At 48.2% G+C, this 25,385-nt stretch overlaps 1 protein-coding gene across 7 annotated transcripts; it reads right to left on the bottom strand.

Annotated features, from left to right (window-relative positions):
* Positions 1–9,853: 9,853 nt before the first annotated feature.
* AQP4 (aquaporin 4) lies at positions 9,854–24,530 on the bottom strand. 7 transcript variants are annotated; one of them, XM_014541455.1, is made up of 8 exons: positions 24,462–24,530; positions 23,385–23,474; positions 23,160–23,265; positions 17,716–17,995; positions 17,307–17,441; positions 15,041–15,205; positions 14,681–14,761; positions 9,854–10,885 (listed from the first exon to the last, which is right to left on the bottom strand). In XM_014541455.1, exons 4-8 carry the CDS (start codon positions 17,959–17,961, stop codon positions 10,607–10,609), a joined length of 906 nt encoding a protein of 301 aa, XP_014396941.1. In that variant the 5' UTR covers positions 17,962–17,995; positions 23,160–23,265; positions 23,385–23,474; positions 24,462–24,530; the 3' UTR covers positions 9,854–10,606. The 7 variants fall into 7 exon arrangements, with proteins under 7 accessions (XP_014396941.1, XP_014396944.1, XP_014396934.1 ...); XM_014541458.1 differs by lacking the exon at positions 23,160–23,265; XM_014541448.1 differs by lacking the exons at positions 23,160–23,265; positions 23,385–23,474; positions 24,462–24,530 and adding an exon at positions 21,278–22,215 and having other exon boundaries at positions 17,307–17,483; positions 17,758–17,995.
* Positions 24,531–25,385: the final 855 nt, after the last annotated feature.

Raw genomic sequence — 25,385 nt, 5'->3', positions numbered from 1 at the left:
CTCCCGTTGGTGAGAAGCTCCCGTTGGTGAGAAGCTCCCGTTGGTGAGAAGCTCCCGTTGGTGAGAAGCTCCCGTTGGTGAGAAGCTCCCGTTGGTGAGAAGCTCCCGTTGGTGAGAAGCTCCCGTTGGTGAGAAGCTCCCGTTGGTGAGAAGCTCCCGTTGGTGAGAAGCTCCCGTTGGTGAGAAGCTCCCGTTGGTGAGAAGCTCCCGTTGGTGAGAAGCTCCCGTTGGTGAGAAGCTCCCGTTGGTGAGAAGCTCCCGTTGGTGAGAAGCTCCCGTTGGTGAGAAGCTCCCGTTGGTGAGAAGCTCCCGTTGGTGAGAAGCTCCCGTTGGTGAGAAGCTCCCGTTGGTGAGAAGCTCCCGTTGGTGAGAAGCTCCCGTTGGTGAGAAGCTCCCGTTGGTGAGAAGCTCCCGTTGGTGAGAAGCTCCCGTTGGTGAGAAGCTCCCGTTGGTGAGAAGCTCCCGTTGGTGAGAAGCTCCCGTTGGTGAGAAGCTCCCGTTGGTGAGAAGCTCCCGTTGGTGAGAAGCTCCCGTTGGTGAGAAGCTCCCGTTGGTGAGAAGCTCCCGTTGGTGAGAAGCTCCCGTTGGTGAGAAGCTCCCGTTGGTGAGAAGCTCCCGTTGGTGAGAAGCTCCCGTTGGTGAGAAGCTCCCGTTGGTGAGAAGCTCCCGTTGGTGAGAAGCTCCCGTTGGTGAGAAGCCCCGCTCTCGCATGTGGAGAGTTTGTTTCCCACGCTTACATGTGAGGATCAGGCGAGGCCGACCAGGCCTGCGAGTGGAGCATCTGCTACGGCACAGGAGGTGCCACCTCTGAGTAGCAGGAGCCCAGGAGGGAGGCCGACGGAATGGAAAGAGAGAGGGTGCAGGAACAACTCCAGAGTCGCAGGATCTGCGTTCCTGATGGACAAAGCTAACTAGCTGCCTGGCAACAAAAGTTTCTATTTTTAGACTAGAACCAAGTGTCCGGATCAACAAAGAGGAAAATAGAGAATCTGAGAAGCATGTCCCCCTCGGCCCTGTCGCGGTGAGACTTCTTAGGTCTCTGGAAATACACCATTCCTTCCCAATTCTGATTCGGACAGTAACACAGGCCTGATGCGGAAAACAGAGGGCACAGCGCGTCCTCTCTCCCGCCCACCGTCCTCTAGGGTTTGGCTGCTGGCTTGGCATCCATTCCTGGAAGCGGGGGTCAGGACTCACTTCCAATCCTGGGGGCCCACCTCTCCCGGCCTCAGTTGGGGTGACCTTGCCTCCACCTCTCAGCCGGGTCCCAGGATGCTTCATGGAAGGCAGAGCTATTTCCCCAAAATGTCAGCGGAAGGAACCCACACAGGCGTGTACCTACTCTCTGCTTTCGTGTGTTTCAAGTCCATCCGGCTGGGACTTGCAAAGAATTTTTTTTTTTAAACAACCAAGAATTTGGACAAGTAAGTGTTTTTCCAACATCCAGCAATCCCACAGTCAGAATTTATTATCTCTGGTGTCTGTCAGTGTTTCAAGGAAACATCTTCCATTCCTGCTAATTAGTGAGCTCAAACGCTTTTGAAAGGAGCCTTAAGTGTACCATTTGTAAGTGGGCGACGAAGTTCTGTTAAAACTGATTGAATAATAGAAAAAAAGAGAGACAAGCCTTTTAGAGAACAAAATGGGTGTAATAATGTGAGAGGGAACTTGTAAGAAGGGATGTAATGGTTAGATTAAAATGACGTCTGACAATTACTTTCAATTTGAACCGAGGTGAAGAAAATCAGAATTACAATACTCTTGTGATTAAACTTTGATGAAATGAAAATGTCATCATTGTTTGATGAGAATTTTTTATTAGAGTTCAAAGAATATGAATGATTTAGCCACAATGTACCAACACCACGGGGCTGAATTTTTTTCAGCCGAGAAAGGCTGAGTTCTTTCAACCCTGCCTCACTGCAGGCCACCAGAGAGATCTCAGCGGCTCCTGTTTTTCGGTTCTGAGACTTCTCCACAAGATGGGCCTTTGAAACAACAAGATAAAACCCACGTCTTTTGTGATAGGTTTTGACATTGAAATTCTGCAGTAGCTTCATATGGCGTATCATTTCCAGGAGCCGTGAGCTGAACATTTAGGCTCACAATTTCTCTTTTTTGAGTGAATAAATTTTAGAGGCTAGTCATCTTGTTTTCATATTGTATTTGTCGATGAAAATAAATATTTAGTGTCCTTTTATTCCATGGAAGGAGCCTAATTTCCCGTTAGCTTGGCATTTTGACAATTAAAACTGAGATGAGGACAAATGTTTGTTGAAGACAGTGCATTGGACAGTTCTATTTGGGGCACTGATTTCAATGCAGGATGACAAGGACACGGGGACTTAGCACAGGGACTTTCTCTGCATCCGGGCAACTGCCATCTTACCAGCTCCTGCCCGGGGTGGGACAGGAGCCTGGGAGCCCCTCTCTATTCACTTTGCTGTTACTGAGGGGTCCCGCCCACCTGCCCTCCCTCCCTCCCTCTGACCCACCTGCCCTGCCTCCCTCCCTCTAACCCACCTGCCTTCCCTCCCTTCCTCCTTCCCTTCCTCCCTCTCTCCCTCTTTCCCTTTATTTCTCCTCTAGAGTGGGGGGTGGGGGGGGGAATTTAAGCAAATGATTTTCACAGTCATTTGTTGTACATCTCTATATTTCTAAAGATTTTTATCTTCTGAGAGTCTGAGTCAAAATAGTTGGGGACTTAATCTACAGTTCTATAGTTTGGAAACAGGGAGGTACCGGATGTGTTCAGTTCTATTTTGTAAATGAAAATGTCTCTCTTCTCATCACTGAAGGAAAGGGAAAGTATTGGCCATGGTCATTCTATCCTATTATTTCCCAAAGCTGTTGCCATTTTAACCATATTATAATTTGGCCCACTCAAAAGTACTTTTATTGGATTTAAAAAAAGTACAGTCTGTACACTTTATTGCCTCATGTATGGTAAGTCATTATAGACTAGCTTGGTTGTTGCCAAACACCATTTTATTGATTCCCTTATTAATATATTTTATTTAATAAAATAAATATAATTTATTAAGAATTTTTATAGAGCCTGAACAAAATATGTATTCAAACATATATATTGATTAGGTGATTAATGGGTAAAGAAGAATTAAAATACATATTAAAAATTTGACAAAGAGAAATTGTCAAATTTGATAAATGAAAGACCAACCAGGAAATCTGAGGTAAAAAGTAGAAGGTCTATTGTATAAGAGGTTTTTGAAAGACCCCAGCTCACTAAAGAAAGAGTTTTCTCGGCTGTTCAAAGTCCCTTTCAAAAACACTTCGTAAGCTTAGCTGGTTTATCTTTATGGCATTTGCACTTGAATATTTAAATCTTCCTTCCGAGGTGGTCACAGTGATAATCAGAGGTTGAGTCGGGAAAACGGAGAGGTTCAAACAACTGCAATCTCCACTGGATATGAAAAGTCAAGGTGTGGAAAGAACAGATATGAGAGCTGGAGCACGCGACACCTAGGGCACCACAGGTGAGAAACGATACAAGGCAGTGGCTAGCAGTGGAGTGGCTATGGACAGTCTGTCTGGGGTCAAATCCCACCTTCCCACGCACAGCTCTTTTACTTTCAACAAGTGACTTACCCTTCTTGGACCTCAGTTTCTTCACCTATAAAATGGGGATAATAGTAGCTGCCTCATGCAGCTTCTACGACAAAGGAGTGCACTGTGTAAAGTATACATCTGGTGCAGAGTAAGTGTTCAATAATTGAAAGTTGTTGTTATTATTATTATTGAAACTAGAGGCCTGGTGCATGAAAATTCATGTACTGGAGTGGGGGGTCCTTCAGCCTGGCCTGCCCCCTCTCACAGTCCAGGAGCCCTCAGGGGCGGGAGGCAACCCAGTGATCAGGGGAAGGCCCCACCCCATCACCCCTCTGCTGCTGCCACTGCCAGCAGCGCAAACCTCAGCCGGCCCTGGTTACCTGAGCTTTGGACAGCCCTGGGCAGCTGGGGCGCTGAGGGGACTGGGCGCTGCCATCTTGTGGCTGTGGGCACTGCCATCTTTGAGGGCGGGGCAGTCAATTAGCATATTCCTTCCTTATTGGGTGTGGACGCCACCATCTTTGCGATGGCGTGAGGGTCAATTAGCATATTCCCTCTTTATTAGATAGGATGCAGAAGATCTTACCAGAAACTTTGCAACCCTCTTTTTCTGGACTAAATGAATCATATCTTAAATAATGGACTTTATATAATATTTTCCTAAACAAATCAATAAAAATTTCCCTAAATTACCCAAAGTTCCCTAAAGTAAAGCCATGGCAGCCCTGTCCTCTTGGTGACCTCCCTTGAGGTCAGTCACACTTGCCCCAGGCCTGTAGGACTTAATTTATCGCTCCTTGTGCTTTAACAGGGATCCCCCTAGTACAGCTAGATATAGTTCTTGCTACTTAAGGAAACATGTCTAATGGGGAATTAGGTTGATAGATGAGGGAGAACTTTGTGTGGTGTAGGGGAATAATATCCGTGATTGGGATTCATTGGGATGTGGGTTCCAGTTTTTGCTTTACCACTAGGTATGGTTTTGGGTAATTCATTTAATCTTCTTGACCCTTGGTTTCCTCATGTTTGGAAATGAGAATGATAGTAATGTTTATCTCACAATGAGCCTTCAAGATAAAATGATTGAGAATAATATTTAGTATACAGCCTAAAGACCCATATGTATACTTGTAATTGATAATTATTCTAGTCAATGCATTCCTCTTCTACCATTCTGATTCTTGGCCAATGCTCTTATAAGGGAAGAAGGAATATAGGGTATGATTTTCATCTGTTCACAGATTAACTCAATACCTCCAGATTGGACCGCTTCTTCTATCCATCATCTACCCAGTTATCCATCCATCCATCCATCCATCCATCCATCCATCTCGCATTTATTGAGCACTAGCTATGTACCATCACAGTGCTATGCACAAAGATTACAAACATCAATGTCATGATTTCTCAGCGGCTTCTGTACATGTGGAGGCAGCATAATTCAGCTCAGCCTTTTAGGGCCCTCAATGTCTTCTTAAGCCTGAGGAGTGAAGAGATAGAAAAACTAAAAAACAATAAGAATTAATTTGGATGGCATATTGTTTTGGACATTTTCCAAGCAGGATAATTATCTAAAACCAGGCTGACATTTATATCTCTAGCCTCCCATGCTTGTTAAAATGCTTTTCTTACTGAAATGCTCATTGAGCTAAATTTCATCTAACATCTGGCCACTGTATAAATATAGCAATGAAAACATGTCTTGTTGCCTACACATTAGGTATACATTTTAGAAATCCAATTAGCGTTTCATTCTTTTTGTGCACGTTCCTTTTATTTTCCTTTAGTGTTTGAGCTAATTTCAGGCTCCTAAATGGAATTATAAGAATTCAAATATATAGCCAGTGCCTATATAACAGCAAAACCAACTAGATTGGAGTTTAGCACTATGTGGCGTTTTCCATTCATTGTTAGATGTTCCCTGAAGTTCTTTATTCACTCATGAAATGAGCATTTGTTAAGGGAAATGTCAAGCCTAGGGATCCATACTTAGTATTATGAGATGCAACATAATTCAGGGAGATCAATAAATAATACAAAGTCTTGGCCCTCAAGGAGTTTAGAACTTAGAAGGGAAGACAGACCTACACAAATGATTGTCCTCCGATGTGACAGATGCGATGAGAGAGGTTCATGTCCACCTGGCTCCTGAGGCACCATTTACTACTCGTCGATGGGTTGTACACGACAAAAATGATTTTCCCAGTCCTTCCCTGAGGGTCTATAGCAAGGGTGGGCAAACTTTTTGACTCGAGGGCCACAATGGGTTCTTAAACTGGACCGGAGGGCCGGAACAAAAGCATGGATGGAGTGTTTGTGTGAACTAATATAAATTCAAAGTAAACATTATTACATAAAAGGGTACGGTCTTTTTTTTTTTTTAGTTTTATTCATTCCAAACGGGCCGGATCCGGCCTGCAGGCCGTAGTTTGCCCACGGCTGGTCTATAGCCTCTTAAAATTGAGGAGCCCCTCAAACCAAGGACTCGAGGGGGTAAGCCAGTACTCATGGCACCTATATTATCCATCTGCATAGGCAGGACCTGAGGATGGATCAACTACTTGGCAATAGCACCTTCATTTGAGTCACAGTTGTTTGTCTTCACTTTTAGACTCGTTGTCATGTTAGCTGATAGTCTATGAATGAATGAATTTTCAAACATCACCAAGCACTATGCGTACCTTTTAAAACATTAAAACGTTTATTTTCACAAGCTTAGTATGATGAGATACAACATAATTCACGGAAATCAACCACAATGCTAATACTTTAATAGATTATCCCGAATATTAGACATTACAGTTTAAATCTCCTTAACATTAGCTCGAACGTTGGAATAACATTTCCGTTAATAAATGATTGTGCCTATAACCATATGTTCAGTTTATTCTCACCAGTTTATCATGAATTACAATTTCATTGTGATTTGGGTCATAAACATGATCAACTATTGTTTATATATTTTCATAAATTGCCTGTGTATTTAATTAATCCTGAAGAGAATCTAGAAATATCTCCCATTGGGTTCTATAAATTAAGTACACTTTTTTAGCTCTTGAATTTTAACACACCTGGGATCACTATAATGGCTCTTAAATTTACTTAAGTAATTATTCTACTTGTTGTATAGCATTTATTTGATAATGTATTTTATAAGCTATAGTTATTTTGTGAATGTGTGCAGCCACATGTGTTGGGCCCTGAATTCAATGTCTTCCAGGTATTTCAGAAAAATTATGGGCTTCAAAAGTTACTGCTATTTGGAGGCGATCTGTGAAGTACCACAATCCCAATGCAAAGAGAGAAAATGTGTGGCAAAGAATGTGTCTAGTTATACTTTCCAGAGAGTTACCACATCTTCCTAATACTTTTGATGCTACAAACATATCATGAAAGACAGAGTTACTATTACTATCAGGTATAAGATATTCTGCATGTGCATGTTCTATAGAGCTCCTGATGAGAATTATATCGGCTTTATGCTGTTTGACACGGGCCCTCTCGAGCCCCCAGTGCCCTCTTCAGTGGTCACAAAGGTGATTTCTTTGTCCAATGTTGACAGCAAGTGGGGATAATGGGACAGGTTGCAACAAAGGGCCTCGCCAGAGTCAGTTTTAGCATTGGAATTTGCTCCTCTATTTTGGAATTTTCCTGTTCATTTTGGAGTTTAAACCCATAAGTGAGTTGCCTGGTTTCAAGGCCCAAGAAGAATATTTTTTTGCTATTTAGTAATTAATCTAGTAATTAATCAGGCAGCTTAACGCCATCATCTATTTTATTCACATGTTTCTGTCCTTCCTGTAAAATCTTCAAGACTGAGCGGCAGCTCTAACCAGCATCCACCAACTGCATCAGGAAAATGGTCAGATCTTCAAAAGTGTAAGAATGAATGGAAAACCTCAAACAGCAGGAATCTTAAAGTTAGGCAACTCCTTCGGCACCAGAGAACACTTCCTTCCAGGGTGGACATTTCGGACTCCTTGAAGGAAATTCTGTTCTTCAGCAATGAAAACATTCGTTCGAATTCTGGGCCTCAGCTTATTAAAAAACCGCTGAAAACTTAAACAAATGACTCTTCCCCTGGGAACTCTTTGATAAACTGTACACGTTCAGGGTTGGGACCACCTTGCACTTTGGGGCGCTTGCCGTACTTCTCCGAAGGGAAGCGGCGGGTGCATCGTTTCCTGCCTGGGTATAATTCATTTATGTCCTCCCAGCGTTTTCGCTCTCATCTCCTTTCTGCGTATCTGTCAGTGGCGCTCTCCTGGGAGCAGCACCAGGCACTTCATTAACAAGAAGGGATTAAAGGAAAATACCCTGGTACGTGGGTACTTTGGAGCCATCCACGAGGCCTAGACCCCTGCTGCAGCGGTGTCATTAGGAAGGTACAATCTCATTCCTTTTTATGGGCAGAGCCTTGAGTGAAACGCAAACCATGCTGTCTCATACGCAGGGAGAAAGGGCTAAAACTTTCATGTCTCCAAAAAGGTAGACTGCGAAAATATACTTTATGGTTTTTACACTTCTATGACCTTCCCCTAATAGTCCTTGAAATCATGCTTTTACTAAATATGGAACAACATAAAGATTAAGAGAAAATTATTCATGTTCTCACATCCCACAGGAAATGTATATATTATTATTAACTAACACGTGCTTTGAATACCTACTATGTGCCAGCCACTCTGTTAGCTGCTGGAAAACGAAGCACAAAGACATCGTTTATGCTTTTCCTCAGCACTGACTTACCGAATGCCTAACGGAAGTGCGTGGAAAAGAGGTGAAACAAGGGCGAGTGAAGTGATGGTGAGCCAATGAGCTGTACGAGGCTGGGAAGATCTGCTTCGCTGTCCTTCTTCGCCCATTTTTGAACTGAGATGTTTGCAAATGACCTTTTGAGCGGAACCACCAGCGATTGATTCTAAGTCGTCAGTGGTGTCTCATACACATTTAAGAAGGCTGGCGCGGAGCATCCTTAGCATCGTATCTAGTTCCTGTAGATGCTCCCCAAACAGGAAGCAACCTGCATCACCTGCAGAGGGTGTGGTTGGCCACACCCTGAGAAAGGGGCCTGGGATTTGGCACCTGCTGCAAAGAATGCCAGTGGCCGGGCCGGCGTGGCTCAGTGGTTGAGCGTCGACCTATGAACCAGGAGGTCAGGGTTCGTTTCCGGTCAGGGCACGTGCCATGCTGTGGGCTCGATCCCCAGAAGGGGGCGTGCAGGAGGCAGCCGATCAATGATTCTCTTTCATCATTGATGTTTCCATCTCTCCCTCTCCCTGCCTCTCTGAGATCAATAAAAATATATTTTAAAAAATGCCGGTGGCCCTCCCGGGCACAGCACTGGGGTGATGACTGCCTGGGAACCTCGCACGTCACGTGTCACGTTCCTAGCACCGAAGAGAATCAGGTTTAATAGTGGTCCATTATCGCACGGCTACAGACACGGCTGCATCAGCGCTGAGATGCGACGCACAGTTGGAACTGCGTGCGCGAGAAGAAAGCCCTTGACGATCAGCTGTTTACCAGCCATTCTTCGCCGTGATCGCATTTTGCTGCACGACGGGCTTTTGTTCAGTGGAAGCGCCGTTTGCAGCGCTCTGTCTAAGATAAAGGCTAGCCGGCCCGGCTAAGATGATAGAAACTGGGGCTTGAAGAGACCATTCTACTGACAGTGAGGCCAAGCAGCACAGGAGAAAACAAACTACTTTGACAAATAAACGAGTCGGTAAGGAAAATACTGAGAAAGCGCGTTGGGTTATGTACAGAATCCCTCCTAGTGAAAGATTGGTCATCTACTCGGCCTTGAACACAGGACGCTCTGCTGTCCTCACCCTTTTTATGTTACAGTCACGCTGTTCCTTGTCCCTCACGCGTGTTCACTCATTAAGATATCATTGCACCCACAGCAACGATGATCAGCGCATCCCATGAGAAGGGAGACAGCAGCAGAGGCCGGGACTAGGCGGGGCCAGGCCACACCTTCTCGAGCGGACAGAGCTTACTAGTCAACAAAAAGCCCAAACTCGCCTATTACATTCTTGTTATCAAAAATAGGTCTCAGCTAATGTTTATCTATAGATAACCAAAGTTACAAACAAACAAAACCCCTAGTTTTGCCAATAAATTAAAAATAAAAAGTAAGCAAAGTTGTTAGGTTAAAAGCGTAGTCTGTCACCCCCACGCGGTGGATTCGAGGATGTGCACTGAAAACAGAACGACGACCTGATACCAGAATTCGGGTTTCCTCTTTCCTATGGTTTCTGTGTGATGGTTCTTTTCTCCCACCCTCATAAGGTCTCACGAATCGGTTTGTCCTGAATCTCAATAGATGTCTCTTATGATTTGGATGTTTTCGAGCTAACACATGTATAGGGTTTCTGAACGTTCTTCCCATTTTGGGTTTTAGTTCACATTATCGTAGGCATTAGGAGGAGGAAGGACTATTATGAATTGGAGTTTGGGGTTGAAGTTTGGTATTTGAAATATAAATGGAAATAGTCCATTAGCAATGGCCCTTGTTAATGTGTCCTTTTGCCGAGGTAGTTTGTGAGGAAGGGACTGCTCATGAAAAGCGCCTGCTGGATTTCCTCTCTGAGTGCGCATGACTCTGTGACGCACTGTACTTTGCCACTGACAAACTTGATTTAATGGAACAAATACTCAAATGAGATTTGATGATACCAATTTCCTGGTCGAGGAGGAATAAGCAGATAGGTTTGCCTATATTTTCTGTCCGGCAAGACTTAACCAGATCCTGATACGCACTTTTAATGAGTGGCAAGTAGATACACTACACGTATATTTGCTTTGGGGGGAGGGAAGGATACTTGTAAAAGATTTCTTTTTTTAGATTTGGAATTCACAATAGGTTTCTTCCATTCCTCCTTAGTAAATAATGAAATACTTGTTAGCTAGACCGAGTAACGTGACCTGAGACACGTCTACTTTATAACAAGTCTGTTTCCTTAATGGGCGGGAGGACCTCTGCGGGCAGCTCTAAGGGCTCGCGTCTGCTTTCAGTGCCATCCTCTAGTCATACGGAGGACAGCACTTCTCCCGACGGGTCCTTCCCCTTCTTCTCCTCGCCCCGGTCCATGTCAATCACGTGCACCACTCCGGGCTTGAGGATCAAGTCATCGGTCTCTACCTGGCTCCGGTTGTCCTCCACCTCCATGTAGCTCCCTTTGGTTTGCTGAGCAGCCTTGCTGAAGGCTTCTTTGAACCGACGTTTGAGTTCAACATCTGGACAGAAGACATACTCGTACAGGCCACCAGCAAGGACAGCTCCTATTATTGGTCCAACCCAATATATCTGGGGAGAAGAGGGAGGGGTTAGAGAACTCATGCAGAGAAACATCACTCCTTCGAACAACTCCCGCAGATAGAATTTAGTGGGCTTAAGTTAAGAGAGGGTCATGTGCAGGCCATGGTTAATGGGGCATTGTATGAAAAAGAGAAAGCTGGACAGAATAAAGAAAAATACATCAAATCCATGTCAGAGAGCCATCGTTAAATGACATTTGAACAGAAAACAAGAAAAGGCTGTTTTCTCTTTTCCTGTCATTAATGACTTTCTTTGCATTGTCTGATGATCACTGAAGTACAGGTAGCTCCTCCCTGGTGAGACTGCATATAAGCGGACATAAGAATCCTTCCACTAACACAGAAAAAGGTTCCGGCGAGGGCTTTTCTTGTTTTCTTAATGCCGTCTCACACCGGCCTCCTGCTGCTCAGTCACAGCACAGATCTCCTCGGGAGCTGCAGTTGTCCGGCGCAGCATGACGAATGGGCTCTCAGCTCCCCGCTCAGCTTCTGTGCGTGTTTGCATCAGCGACTTCACTTCCTAAACCTCAATTTCCTCACCGACAGAGTGGGGTTATAATAACACATTCCTCATGGGTGCAGGATTGAATGGAAATGGATTGAAACTTAATTACGTGCTTGTAAATACTGAATAGTTCCGGGTGCACAGTAACCTGCCCCATTCCCTGTTTCCTAGATGATCTAAAGGTGCATGTGTCCAGGGTGGCTATGCTAGTACGTCACCTCCGTTCATGTCACCTGCTTTTCCTCTCTAACATGTGGGGATGTGATTTAATGAGCACCCTCCGGTTCCTCCGTTACTCTGCTCGCAGAGCGCCTGCTCGCCCTTCCTTCCCAGGTGACGTGGAGAAGAACCCTGGACCGAGTTCACGGATGCTGGTTAGCTGAGGATGAGCAAGCAAGTCCACAGGGATTTTAATTCAATACATGAAAGCTTTTACCATATCACTTCTGTGTCTAGAATAAAGTTTTGAGTTTGGGATAAACGTCAACATCGGCTTTAGAGCACATGTAGGCTGTGGAATATTAGACATTCATTCAAGAGATTCACGTGGGCTGCCCTAGCCGGTTTGGCTCAGTGGATAGAGCATTGGCCTGAGGACTGAAGGGTCCTGGGTTCGATTCTGGTCAAGGGCACATGCCCAGGTTGTGGGCTTGATCCCCAGTAGGGGGCGTGCAGGAGGCAGCCGGTCAATGATTCTCTCTCATCATTGATGTTTCTATTTCTTTCTCCCTCTCTTCTTCTCTGAATCAATAAAAAAAAATTTTTTTTAATGTTTTTTTTTAAAAAAAGAGAGATTCACGTGGGCAACAGAAACCCTGTTTACTGGGCACTGTCTCTGAGCCAGCTGTACTTTGTACTTTTCTCATATCCACTCATTGAACCCCAACGATACCCTTTGAGCTATAGATGTAATTATAATTCCCATTTGGCCAGGAAGAAAACCGCCTCTCTGAGAGGGTAAGAGGCTTGCTTCAGAGTTCATGCCTAGCAAGCAGTGGAGCTGGGATTTCACCACTCTTTTGAGCTATTATATTGTTTCTACTGTACAGTCTTCTCATTGGAAAAAAAAAGTGATGAATGATTCTGGCTTAAAACACTCTCTGAAAATTAATATCAGCATCCTCACTGCAAAATCTAAAGAGAATCCACACTTTAAGCTAAAGCTGAACACATGTACTTAACAGGGGGACAGGGTAGAGTGGTTACAAGAACCAGGTTTCTCATCTCCAACATGAAATAAACCGTGTGAGAGCGTACCTTCTCCAGGCTCTTTCAGAGGAGCCCCCCTCTGACTGTCTTTACTCTTTGTTCCTTTGGTAAAGTCTCCTTGGATATATTTACTCCACAAGCTACAAGTCCCACAGGGAGACTAGAGACTGCTACGTAATCACCACACTTCCCCCGAACACCTATGAACAAGGCATCTAGCTGCATGTGCTAAAAATGAACAGACCTGAATTTCAAACGGCTATTTCAAAACAAAGGCTGGGGGCAGGAGGGAGGGGGATAAGAGATCAACCAAAGGACTTGTATGCATGCATATAAGCATAACCAATGGACATAAGACACTGGGGGGTAGGGGAGGCCAGGGGACTGTCAAGGGCGGAGGGAAAAAAAGGACACATATGTAATACCCTTTGTAATACTTTAAGCAATAAAAAAATTTAAAAAAACACAAAAAACAAAGGCTTAAAGTACGTTTTAAAAGCTATAAAGGAAAATAATTTTGTTCTTAAAAATACAGAAAAGCATAAAAAAGAAAACTAAGATAATGTCATTACTATTTTGTTGTTACTTCTAATCTATCATCTATCTATATCTATTTATCTATCTGCAGATATACTTTAACTTAGTTCTAAATTTCACACACCATTGGACATTCACTTTCAGTGGGAGTAAGTTTGTTATAAAATAACAGGGAGAAACTTTGATTCAATCAATAAGCTAAGACTTTTCCTACTCTTTAAATCATCACTAGTTTACCACACCTAACAAGTAATTAGTAAAAACATATTTTCATCTGCATTTTAAAGTCCTCATAAATTAAACTGAAAGTTGTCATTTTTTCCTAAATTTTATTTATAAAAAATAGTTTGAATTAAAAAGGTTAGGTTGAACTAAAAGTTGTGTGGTTTTCATAAGATCTATATACTATCCATGAAAAAATTTCCATTCCCGCTGGTGTGGCAAATTTGTTGAGGCACAAATTTAGAAATATCAGTGGCCAAATAACCAATCTGATGGGTAGTATTGTTGAAAAGTCTTTGCCTGTCTCAGTCCTGACTCTTGCTGTAGAACACCGACTCACAGGTCATTCAATGGTGGGGATTTCCTGTAAAAACACCGTATAGACTGTGGCTGGTTGGTGTGACTGGGCCAGTAACCACCCCGTGCCCGAGACTAAAACACAAGTGACGTACTTTTATGTTCACAAACGGAAAGTTGTAGAACAGCACTCACAACATATAAGTGACAATAAGAGTTAGCCCCGTGTGAGGCTGGCTCGCATGCCTATTTATTTTGCTTATTGTAAGTTAGTGTGTAAGTGGCCGAAAAGCTGCTATATTATTCATTTAAGGAATTAACATTCCTTTTTGTAAGACACAATAGAAATAAAATTGGTCGTGATATTTGAAAACGGGCACCCCCGCTCTCGGAAGCACCGCCAGCCCATCAGCAGGTAGGCTAGGCCGGGCTGAAAGCTGGCCTTTCCTGAAAGTCACTTATTTTTCCGGCTGAGGCTCCGGTGATAATAGCGTAGACATTTGCACCATTCATTCCTCGCCATCTGCACTTCAGATGCTTCCAACTTGCATCCTATTAATTGGGTTCACGCTTTTGTAAACAAAAAAGATAACTGTTTTTGCTACGGGCAGTGCTTTTAAGCATTTCATTCTTTTCTCCTCCTTCATCTTCTTTCTGCAAGTGTATTTTCTGTTATTACCAGGAAAGCTTTACTTTCAATTATTTAAAAACCGTCTCCTCTCCACTGTCCTGATTTTAACTGGTTCCACATAGACAACCTCCCTGTGCAACGCATTCTGCTGTAGTCTGTCAGACACAGTGCCCAGAGCAGCGCTTAAAAAAAAAAAAAGACTATTACTGAGGCTCAGAGCGGATACAAGAGGAGATGTTTTGCCACGGATCTGCGCTAGTCTCTCTTATGAAAAATGTAATCAATAGGGGGTCAAGGTTGGGAGGAAGTACGAGAAACGAGTGAGAAAAACAATGAAAAAAATAAAGAGCTCCCTGGGTAACTGTCCTCAACACGATAGTTACCCAGTGGTTTTCCCAGATTCCCATGATCACCGCAGGGCCGAAGGATCGGGCGGGGTTCATGCTGGCACCAGTGTAATTGATCTGCAGGGAAAAAGAAAGCAATTCAGACTTTGGTTAACAGGTCTACTGACTGGTCTCCTTCATTGAGATTCGCTACCATTTGCAGTGCTAACTGCACTGTCAAGACGCTCGCTGCCATATCGACATCCTCGTGGAAAAGTTGGTAAAACCATCACCGAGAAGGGACAGACATGGCTGGAGAGTCAAGGACTACAGCTGTTAAACACAACATTTTCAGGCCAGCTCTAGGGCGAGGCTAAATGAAATGGATCAATTATTCAAATGGACTTGGAAACTTACTGCAAATAAATGTCCAATGGCAACAGAAAATCCAATTGCTAAAGCGATGGAGCCAGTGACATCAGTCCGTTTGGAGTCACAGCTGGCAAAAATAGTAAACACCAACTGAAAGGTAATGATCAGCTCCACCAGGAGACCGTGGCCCGCAGTGAGGTTCCCGTGAACCTAGAAGGAGAAGAGCACTCCGTCTGAGCTGAAGCAGGAATTCATTTTCGATGGCGACGCAGCATTGTGAAAGGCATATTTCATCCGTATAAAAGCAATGGTGGGCATACGATTTCACTTATATGTGGTCTCTACAGAGCAAAATAAAGCAACAAAACAGAACCAGACTCAGAGACACAGAGAACAGACTGACGGTTGACAGAGGGGAGATGGTTGGGGAGCTGGGTGAACAAGGTGAAGGGATTGAGAAATACAAATTGATAGTTACAAAATAGTCACAGGGATGTGCAGTATAGCCTAGTGGATATAGTCAATGATATTGTAACATATCATTGACTATATGGTGCCAGGTGGGTGGTGGGGACTGGGTGAAAAGGTGAAGGGATTGAGAAGCATAAATAGGTAGTTTCTGAATAGTCACAGAGATCTAAATGACAGCACAGGGAATAGAGTCAACAATCTATAATAATAAAAGTGTAATATGCTAATTAGACCAGACAGCCGAACGACCATCCGGCCGTCCTTCCAGATGACCTTCTGGACGAAGCTGGGGCTGTGGGGGCCAAGGCAAGCCGTGAGGGCCAAGCCCCTTGCACAAATTTCGTGCACTGGGCCTCTAGCATTGAATAACTATGTATGGTGCCAGGTGGGTACTTGAAATACAAGGGGGGCCGCTCTGTAAAGTACATGAGTGTCTAACCACTCTGCTGTACACCTGAAACTAATACAAAAGAATCTTGAATGGAAACTGTAATTAAAAAAACAACCTGGTGGCTGAGTCTTCCACCCCACTCCCAACTGAGACACTGCTCCCATCCCCCCCAAAAGAAGGCATGAATTTCCACTCATTTGGGGCAATCACGGGCAATTAATTACTCTTACAATGACCAAGCAGGAGTCTGTGCTGAATGTTTTTTCTACAAGGGAAGCAAAATGTGCCACTGCTCTACTTAACTTATAAAGGAGTTTCTTGAGAGTCTTGTAATTTTATAAGGAAATGATTAAATCCATTAATTAGATTTAAATTAATTAATATATTTCAATTAAATTTTAAACCCAGTGTGTGTGTGTTTTAAATCAACTCTGGTGCTGAGCTAACAAACGATAATCCTAACCAGCTAAGAGCCAAGCTAGGTTCAAATGCCAACGTACTTCTTTAAGTGTGACCCTTAACATAGATCATTTAAAATTTCACAAACATGGCAAGAAACAAATTGTTTCTTCTGCTAGTGAACCAATGAATAATGGTAATAAAAGTGTCTTATGCTAAATGTATAGTTGGTGTAGTCACTGGGGTGGGAGAGAGAGAAGGAAAAACCAACACAAATTTTGTGCCATCAAGACAGTAATTTTTCAAGTCACTTAATAGCAAACAAGAATTTCATATGGATGCATGCAGCGTTGCCAGAACCAGCTCATCATGAATCATCCGAAATGCCCTGAGAATAAATTAGCCATTTTAGGAAGGTCTCTCAGGCCCCAGGCTGTCATTGAGTAGAGTCCGCAAGAAGCTTGAAGTCCTGGTATAAAAATAAGAGCGAATGGTGTACATTTGCACCGTGGAATACTGCGCAGCAGTGAAAAAGAAGGATCTCTTACCCCTGAGACAGCATGGAGGGACCTGAGAGTATCACGCTAAGTGAAATAAGCCAGTCAGAGAAAGACAAGTATCACATGATCTCACTCATATGTGGAATCTAATGAACTAAATAAACAGACGAACAGAGTGGATCCAGAGACATAGATGCGTAGAACAGAGTGTGGACTCTCAGAGGGAAAGCAGGGGTGGGAGGGTGGGAGGTGATCAACCAAAGACCTTGCATGCAGATATGCATAACCCATGGACACAGACAATAGTGTGGTGAAGGCCTGGGGTAGGAGAAAGAAGCAGGGTGGAGGGGTTCAATGGGAGGAAAGGGGAATGTCTGTAATAATTTCAAAATTAGTGATACATTAAAAAATAGAGAGAGTTGCCAGGTTAAATATGGGACTCCCAGTTAAATTTGAATTTCAGGTAAACTACATTTCTTCGTCATGTAATACTTTCCACAATAAAAATTAAAAAAACAAACAAAACTAAACTAAAAGCTAAGGAGGCTACCGTGGTGACCCCCAGGCCGCCCACCACACCGGGCGGGGTGACGAGGTAGAGGATGCCGGCCCCGAGGATGGCGCCCAGGCACTGGGCCGCGATGTAGAAGACAGACTTGGCGAGGCTCATCTTCCTGGTGCACACCATGGCCACGGTCACGGCGGGGGTGATGTGGCCGCCGCTGATGTGGCCGAAGCACTGCAGAAAGGGGGCACATGTAATACTTTCCACAATAAAAATTAAAAAAAACAAACAAAACTAAACTAAAAGCTAAAGAGGCTACCGTGGTGACCCCCAGGCCGCCCACCACGCTGGGCGGGGTGACGAGGTAGAGGATGCCGGCCCCGAGGATGGCGCCCAGGCACTGGGCCGCGATGTAGAAGACAGACTTGGCGAGGCTCATCTTCCTGGTGCACACCATGGCCACGGTCACGGCGGGGTTGATGTGGCCGCCGCTGATGTGGCCGAAGCACTGCACCATGGTGGCGATGCTGAGGCCAAAGCAGAGGGAGATGAGGACCATGTCCACGGGCAGGGGCTTCTCCGCGCCGCCCCAGTTGATGGTGGAGCCCAGGCTGAGCAGCACGAAGATGAGCATCGCCAGGAACTCGGCCGTGACCGCCTTCCAGAACGCCTGGGTCCAGACCCCGCGGAAGGCCACCATGACGCTCTGTCTTCTGCACCAAGGCCCGCACTTGCTGAAAAGAAAACGAAATCAGCATCAGAAGCTGCGCAGCCTGGGCTCATGAATCCAGGAGGCACCGGGCCCGCGGGCTGGCTCCACTGCGGGGAGCCCCCCAGGTCACCTGCATGCCACAAAGACTGCTTCTGGGAAACCCCTGCCATTAGGTAATTGTCCCCTAAACCAATGCTCAATAGATTGCTGTCCCGGTCTCCTTCGATTTGATACGAAAAGATACTGCAGTTTCACTGGAAAATGATCAGAATTGTCACCAGAAAGGCAAACGTCTAAATCAAAGCCCGGGAAGATGGAGAGTCAGATGCATTTCCTTTGCAGTTCGTGCCCCCCCCCCCGCCCCCCAGCAAGCTCTAAGTGTCACTGGGCCTTTCCTGGTCGGTTATATTTTGAGCAGAAAGCACTAAAGCAGGGAGGCTGTCTCCAGGTGTGCAGTTTATTGCTCAAAATGGCATTTTGCGAATGGATGGGAGACTCGGATTAGGGGGCTGTTGGGCAGCTGGAATGCTGAGGTCTGTCTTTGCAGAAGGCAGGCTCCTCGGGAGAGGGGATCCCCTGGTGACAGGCAGGGGCGTAGGATCCCCAGGGCCTCAGAAGAGCCGGGACCCCCTCCTGCTCCCCAGCCTGAGGGAGTGGCCCCAGGGACACTGAGCACAACTCCTGTCCAGACAGGAGAGCTGGGACCCCGATGTGTCAACCTCCGGCCCCAGGGGAGCCTCCCCAAGGCCAGGACAGGGAGAGTGCTACCATGGGCGGTGCCCAGGCTGGGGGGCGGTGCCCAGCCTCAGGGAGGTGGCCAAGTCAGCCTGAGGGAGTGGCCCCAGGGACACTGAGCACAACTCCTGTCCAGACAGGAGCGCTGGGACCCCGATGTGTCAACCTCCGGCCCCAGGGGGGCCTCTCCAAGGCCAGGACAGGGAGAGCAACACCATGGGCGGTGGCCAGGCTCAGGAGCAGTGCCCAGGCTCAGGGCGGTGCCCAGCCTCAGGGCGGTGGCCAAGTGGACACACAGAGCTGCCATCTGCTCGGAGCCCCCACTGCCCGCGTCCCAGGTGGCCCAGCAGCCCCCACCCCCTGGGAGAGCTGCACCCTGGCCCTCCTTGTGCTGGACCCTCTCAGCCCTGATGTTCCCTTCAGATAAACTCCCAAAGGGATCCTGAAGCTGGTCCATGCCAGCGGACCCAGGCACCCTGGCCCTCTCCAGGGGCAGCCCAGGGCGGACAGCCAGGGAGGCGGAGCTTGGGGGCGAGGGACACCCAGGCCCTGCAAGCACAGCCTGGGAGGGAAGGGCTTCTCTGGAGTCTTCCTGGCGGCCCCTCCTGCTCGGCCCTGGAGGACAGCCTGGGGCCTCCCCCGGGGGCACTCCTGTGCTGGTGGGGTGAGGGGGAGGGGTGGTGGGAGCAGAGAGACAGCCTTGGGAGTGAAGACACCCCCTCCCTGGGACGGACCCCCCTCTCCCTGCCCGCAGACCTCTGAGCTGGGGAGACGGGCTTGGGGACAGGAAGCCAGCCGCATACTGAGAGAAATGACTGGGATCCCCCTTGGGGGAAATCACCCCATGTCTCCACTTCTCAAGGCTTTTGCCCTTATTCTTTGCCTGTTTTAGCAGCGAGAGTGAAGGTATGGAGAGCAGGTAGCAGAGATCCAATCACAAGGCCCATGGGAAGTTAGGCAAGGAGGCCGAGTGTTCCAACAGCTGCTGTCCTGCCGCTGCCTCCTGAGATGCTAGTGAGAGAGGACCCCTCTCCCCCACACCATCCCTTGGGGTCCCCGGGAGACAAAGGGCCAGGGGAACTCAACCTTGACCTTCAGGAGCTCAACTCAGCCTCTGGTCTGACGTGGGGGGGGGCCTCCCTGCAGAGTTGGAAAGAGACCCCCATTTCCTGCCCAAGCCCAGGAGGTTCCAGGGGGAGGGGACCACCCCATCCCAAGCCCGCTGCCCAGTGAACCCTCTGAATGAACCCCGTAATTACAAAAACCCAGCGGGAGGGCCGGGACCTCAAACTCCCCAGAGGAGGAGAAAATAGAGACAAAGCAGCCCTGGGAATGGCCGGGAAGGCGCCCTGGGAAAGAATTACAAACGTCCCCAAGGGGAGAAGGCAGACAACTCACAAATGGGAGAGAAGGGATGTGGTGGCTTCTGCAGCCGGGGCGCGCCCGATGGCCAGGGGCAAGGTGCTGGCACCTGCCGCTCCTCCGCGGCTGTGGCCGGAGTTAGTGGGAAAGAGGAAGCGACAGAGCAGAAAGCCGAGGACCCGGTGGGCACTCCTCTCTCAGCCCCTCTCCCTCCTCCTCTCTCAGCCCCTCTCCCTCCTCCTCTCTCAGCCCCTCTCCCTCCTCCTCTCTCAGCCCCTCTCCCTCCTCCTCTCTCAGCCCCTCTCCCTCCTCCTCTCTCAGCCCCTCTCCCTCCTCCTCTCTCAGCCACTCTCCCTCCTCCTCTCTCAGCCCCCATCCCTCCTCCTCTCTCAGCCCCCTCCCCACCCTCCTCCTCTCTCAGCCCCCCTCCCTCCTCCTCTCTCAGCCCCCCTCCCTCCTCCTCTCTCAGCCCCCATCCCTGCTCCTCTCTCAGGTCCTCTCTCCCTGCTCCTCTCTCCCTGCTCCTCTCTCAGGCATCCGTCCACCTCTCCAGGGACCTAATTTCAGAAACTCAGTTGCTCTTCCAGCTTTAAATTTTCATCAGAAAAAAATACACACAAAAACCAAACAGATAAATAAACTGCTGACAGCGCATTTAACTTTCTTTCAAAACCCAGAGTCCGATCCCCTCCCAGGACCCAGCGACCGGCCGCCAAGTGTCCTGGCAGCGCACCCACACCTGTGGCCTCAGCAGCTCCCCCCGCGGCGCGAGCCCCCTGCGGCCATGTCAGTGTCCCCTTCAACCCCACGCGCTGAACGGAGCAGCACCGTTTGTTTGGCTTCTTTTGCCCCAGAACAAAGGGGCTCGCTGGTGTGTCCGGGTTGCACGGAAAGGGGCACTTTTCCTTCCAGGGACACCCAGCCTTCCTGCTCCCGGCGGCCGAGCTCCTGAGCGATCATTTTTCGGATGAAAAATGCTGCCGGCAGCCCTACCTGCAGCGGGTCCCCCTCTCGTGCTGCCTGGGTCTCAGCTTGCACCCCTTTCCCGCCGCCCGCTCCCTGCCCTGTGAGCCCGCTCAGGGCTCAGCCCTAACCCCTGCTCTCAGTCTCCCCCTGGATTCCGCGGAGAAGGCCCAGATCTCTGATAAGGCCGCCCGGTCCCGGAGTCTGGCCCCGAGCGCTGTCCCCTTAGCGACGCAGGACTTACCCCCACCGCCTGGCCGCGGGTCTGGGTCTGTCGCTCATGCCTTCCCCCGCCGAGTGCGCGCGGCCCGCCCGCCGCTCCCGGTGCCCGGAGTCAGATTACGGGACTGGTCTGATTGGGCTGGGAGGGCAGGGGGGAGACTGCCCGGTGGCGATCACTCAGTGCCATTCGCACTGGGCAGAGCTTTCCTCTCCCTGGTCCCCGTGGGCACGGGCCTTCAGGAACACAGCCCGCCGACGCTGCGCTTCCTTAATGGCCATCTGACCATAGGACCCCCCCAAATCCTTGTCTGCGCTCTCCCCCCGCCCCCTCTAAGAAGTGGTCGGTTGTGTGTTTACAGTTGAAATTGGGCAACTCTGAGACCAAGGATAGCACCTTCCAGCCCTTGAGATGAACTGAGAGGCCGCAGCGCATTAGTTTTTTTGAGCCGCAAAATAGCCGCTGGCGTTTATGTGAAGTGTTTGATCTGAGAAGCGGCATGTTAAGCACAAAAGGTAACGCAGGTCTGTCGGCAGCCTGGGCAGCCCGGCCGGATAACAGGGAAGAAAAGTAGGAACTAGGGCGTCTCCGCGATGCTGACCTGGGTTCTATACTAACAACTGTTGGGGAAGAAGTAGCAAAGGAAGACAGATAGCAGTTGGGTGGGGAGTCATTGGGAGCTGTAGGGGGGTTTAATGTCTAGAAACCCGAGGACATCATTAGTGGAGCCCGCACCATCACTCAGGCTGCTTGGCCTGAAGACAACTCCGGCCAACGGTGCTGGTGAGCTGTCAGGCCTGAGGTTGGGCGGCAGCGCTCTCCTAACGGGGCTCTTTAAATGGGCCTCAGGTGCCTCGAATTGGAATCATCATAGCCCTTTGCTGATGAGTCAGTCATCACTGGCCCATACAGGGCTCTCTTATTCTATGAGAGTTAATTACTCTTCAATAAGACAATGGCCATTTAGGACCGTACTGCTCAGCCCAACCAGGAGATGGTCGCTCACATCTCTCTGTGGGACCTCCCCCCTCCCGGCCCTGCCTCATCATCTGATTTCAGACCAGAGTCTATTTCAGCGCGAGGCGTGGGAAGGAAGAGCCCTGGGTTCTCCTCATGGGTGAAGCCCATGGTCATGGTCATAGCCACGGGGGCCCGGGCTCCCGAGGCTGCTGGCTGCGGGGGATCTTCTTTTCGGTGCCCTCGCTGCCGGCCTGGCTCATTAGCAGGCTCCCCACACCATGGCAGTTCCCAGCAGCGGTTCACAGAGTGCCAGCAGCACTTGGCCGCTCAGCTTCTCAGAGCCTCTGCCTTTCTTCTGGCTGCTGGTCGCCGCCCTGGTGGGAGGTGTGGACAGTCCAGTTCCTAAGGGTGGCGGTTCCGTTCCCGGTTCCAGGTTCCCATCAAGGGAAGGGCCACCCTCATTGGCACCAGCTCTTACACTTATTAGCACGCTCAGCAGGGGCTGATGGCTGACCATGGATTAACCCTTCACCGACTGGAGGCAGTTTTTCTCACGGGGCGGTACTTACTGTCCTTTTTAGGTTCCAGGTGGTAGAACGGATCCTTCTGCCACACCTTCAGCCCCGAGCAAAGCCCGAGAGGTGCCTGGCGTTTCTTTGGGGAGGGACACAGCTCTCCAATAGGATTGTCTGTGGCCTGCGGCGGGGCACTCAGGGTGTGAGGATGGGAGAAGGCAGCCGTAATGAGTTCGTGGTGTTGGTGGGGAAGAGAGGAGGTGGGGAGCCTGGCGAATATTCACTATAGTGTCTAAGTGGACCTGCTTTGAAGTGTCCTGGGTCAAGAGCCAAAAGACATTTGGGATCTAAAATATTTTTCCCCATTGGTGAATTTGGAAGAACCGATTTCACTTAGAAATAGAATAACAATGTATTGATGCAATCTCGACCTGCTCACTGAGTCGCCCTGCGATCTGTGGGGAGGATGGTAGCCGGGTGTGCTGATTCCAAATCAGTCCTTTGGGTCAGGCACCTGGGAGTGTCGGGGTGAGGAGCCTTGTGAAGCCGTGGGCCAGGAACATGTGAGGAAGAAGGAAAGAGGGTCAATGAAAGTTACAATAATTCTCAGCAGAAAGTAGCCGGCCGACATATTTCCGAATTTTTAAACTACTTACGCCACACGGCTCTCCTTTGGCGCTGCCGTGCGTCTTCGGGGTTGGTGGACTGTCCCCCACCTTTGCCCTCAGAACGTTGACCTCTTCCTCCTGTGTTCAGAGAGTGACAACTGAAACACAGCCCTGGCAGTGCCAGCAGGGCCTCAGTCCCAGATGGGAAGTGCCCCAGGCTGGTGGGGGCAGAGGCAATGGCAACCCATAAATCTTATTTTGCTTTTCACAAATCACAGCATCATGAACCCCCCTAGAGCCCTTATATATCAATATGTTCAGTAAAAACAAACACATAAATACAATAGCAACTGCAGGGGCCACCACCACCACCACCATCACTACCACCTCCACCACCACCAGCAGCTCACAGCCACCACCACTACCACTACCACCACCACCATCACTACCTCCTCCACCACCACCAGCACCAGCAGCAGCAGCTCACAGCCACCACCACTACCACTACCACCACCACCATCACTACCTCCTCCACCACCACCAGCACCAGCAGCAGCAGCTCACAGCCACCACCACTACCACTACCACCACCACCATCACTACCTCCTCCACCACCACCAGCACCAGCAGCAGCAGCTCACAGCCACCACCACTACCACTACCACCACCACCATCACTACCTCCTCCACCACCACCAGCACCAGCAGCAGCAGCTCACAGCCACCACCACTACCACTACCACCACCACCATCACTACCTCCTCCACCACCACCAGCACCAGCAGCAGCAGCTCACAGCCACCACCACTACCACTACCACCACCACCATCACTACCTCCTCCACCACCACCAGCACCAGCAGCAGCAGCTCACAGCCCCCACCACCACCACTACCCCCAGCAGCTCACAGCCACCACCACCACCACCATCACCACCTCCACCACCACCAGCACCAGCAGCAGCAGCTCACAGCCACCAGACAAAGGGCTGTAATGGTGGCTTTGTTCTTTTATCAAAGAGGCGTTGCCTTATTATAATTCAGAGTGGTTTCCAGAAGCGTAGTTCACCACCCAGAAAGTAATATAAAAATAACAATCTAAAAACAGCAAGGAACCCAGTGTTTGACCTAGCTTCCCATTCGTCAGTGAGGTGCATCTGATGAGACCTTCTCCAAGGCCCCCGAAATCCTTTCACTGAACCCCCGTCCCGCCCCTAGCCCCGTGGATCCAGGTCTTCCCCAGTTGGTATAGCAACACATTTTCCTTGATTCGGATCCAGGCGGCCTCTGCTTCGGCTGGGAGCTGTACTCTGCTGACATTTAAGGCAGGAATTCCCTGGGAAAACAGTCAAGAGATTCTTTTGGTGCTGCTGGCAGGGCCCCAAAGGGTTTAGGGTTCCCCTCTCTAGGCAAATGGGAAGGGAGCGAGGGAGGGAGGGGAGAGAAACAGAAGGACTTTATTGAGTGACTGTATTTCATCTGGAGCTTGTACAAAAAAAGCAGAAATGTGGTGAGATGACTGGATACGTTTCTTACCCTTATCTCTTACCCAGCTACCATGACAGTCCAGACCTGGGCTGGGTGTTTTAAAGGCTGCTGAGACATCCATAGTAAAAAAAAGAAAGAAAAAAGAACATCTGTAATACTTTCAACAATAAAGATAATGAAAATAAATCAGTTCCCAGGGCAGCAAAGAACGTTGGGATCTAAGGCGTTGGGCCAAAATGTTTGCAATGGTCAATAATCGAAGTATAATCTGTAGTAGCAATCATTCCAAAATTTAACTTAAATTTGAACACTTCCCATCAAGGGGAGGTCACCCTCATTGGCGCCAGCTCATATACTTATTAGTACGAATGAAGGCCCTTCCCAAGAGAAGAGCAGAAATGGTCATAATCTGTGACTCTCAACAGTCAAGTCATTCAGACAAACTTTCTCTTGCTTCTTTCCTACCTCACCGTGCCTCCTTCTCTAAACTCTGTACCTCCGGTTTCACACACGCAGAAGAAATCTACATCCGAAAGGCTCACGGGGCCTCTTAGAGGCGACAAA

The sequence above is a fragment of the Myotis brandtii genome, unplaced genomic scaffold (assembly GCF_000412655.1).
Source record: "Myotis brandtii unplaced genomic scaffold, ASM41265v1 scaffold107, whole genome shotgun sequence".
In the NCBI taxonomy this organism is placed as follows: Eukaryota; Metazoa; Chordata; class Mammalia; order Chiroptera; family Vespertilionidae; genus Myotis; species Myotis brandtii.
Note: the sequence above shows the minus strand (reverse complement) of the source record. Positions and strands in the feature narration are given on the sequence as shown.

Coding starts and splice junctions, on each gene's coding strand:
- AQP4 (XM_014541448.1), bottom strand. CDS start 21,315: ATGAGCGACAGACCCAGACCCGCGGCCAGGCGGTGGGG. Junction 15,206..17,306: donor GCGGCCTGGGGGTCACCACG/GTAGCCTCCTTA, acceptor TTCTCCTTCTAG/GTTCACGGGAACCTCACTGC. Junction 14,762..15,040: donor CCATTGGACATTTATTTGCA/GTAAGTTTCCAA, acceptor TTTTCCCTGCAG/ATCAATTACACTGGTGCCAG.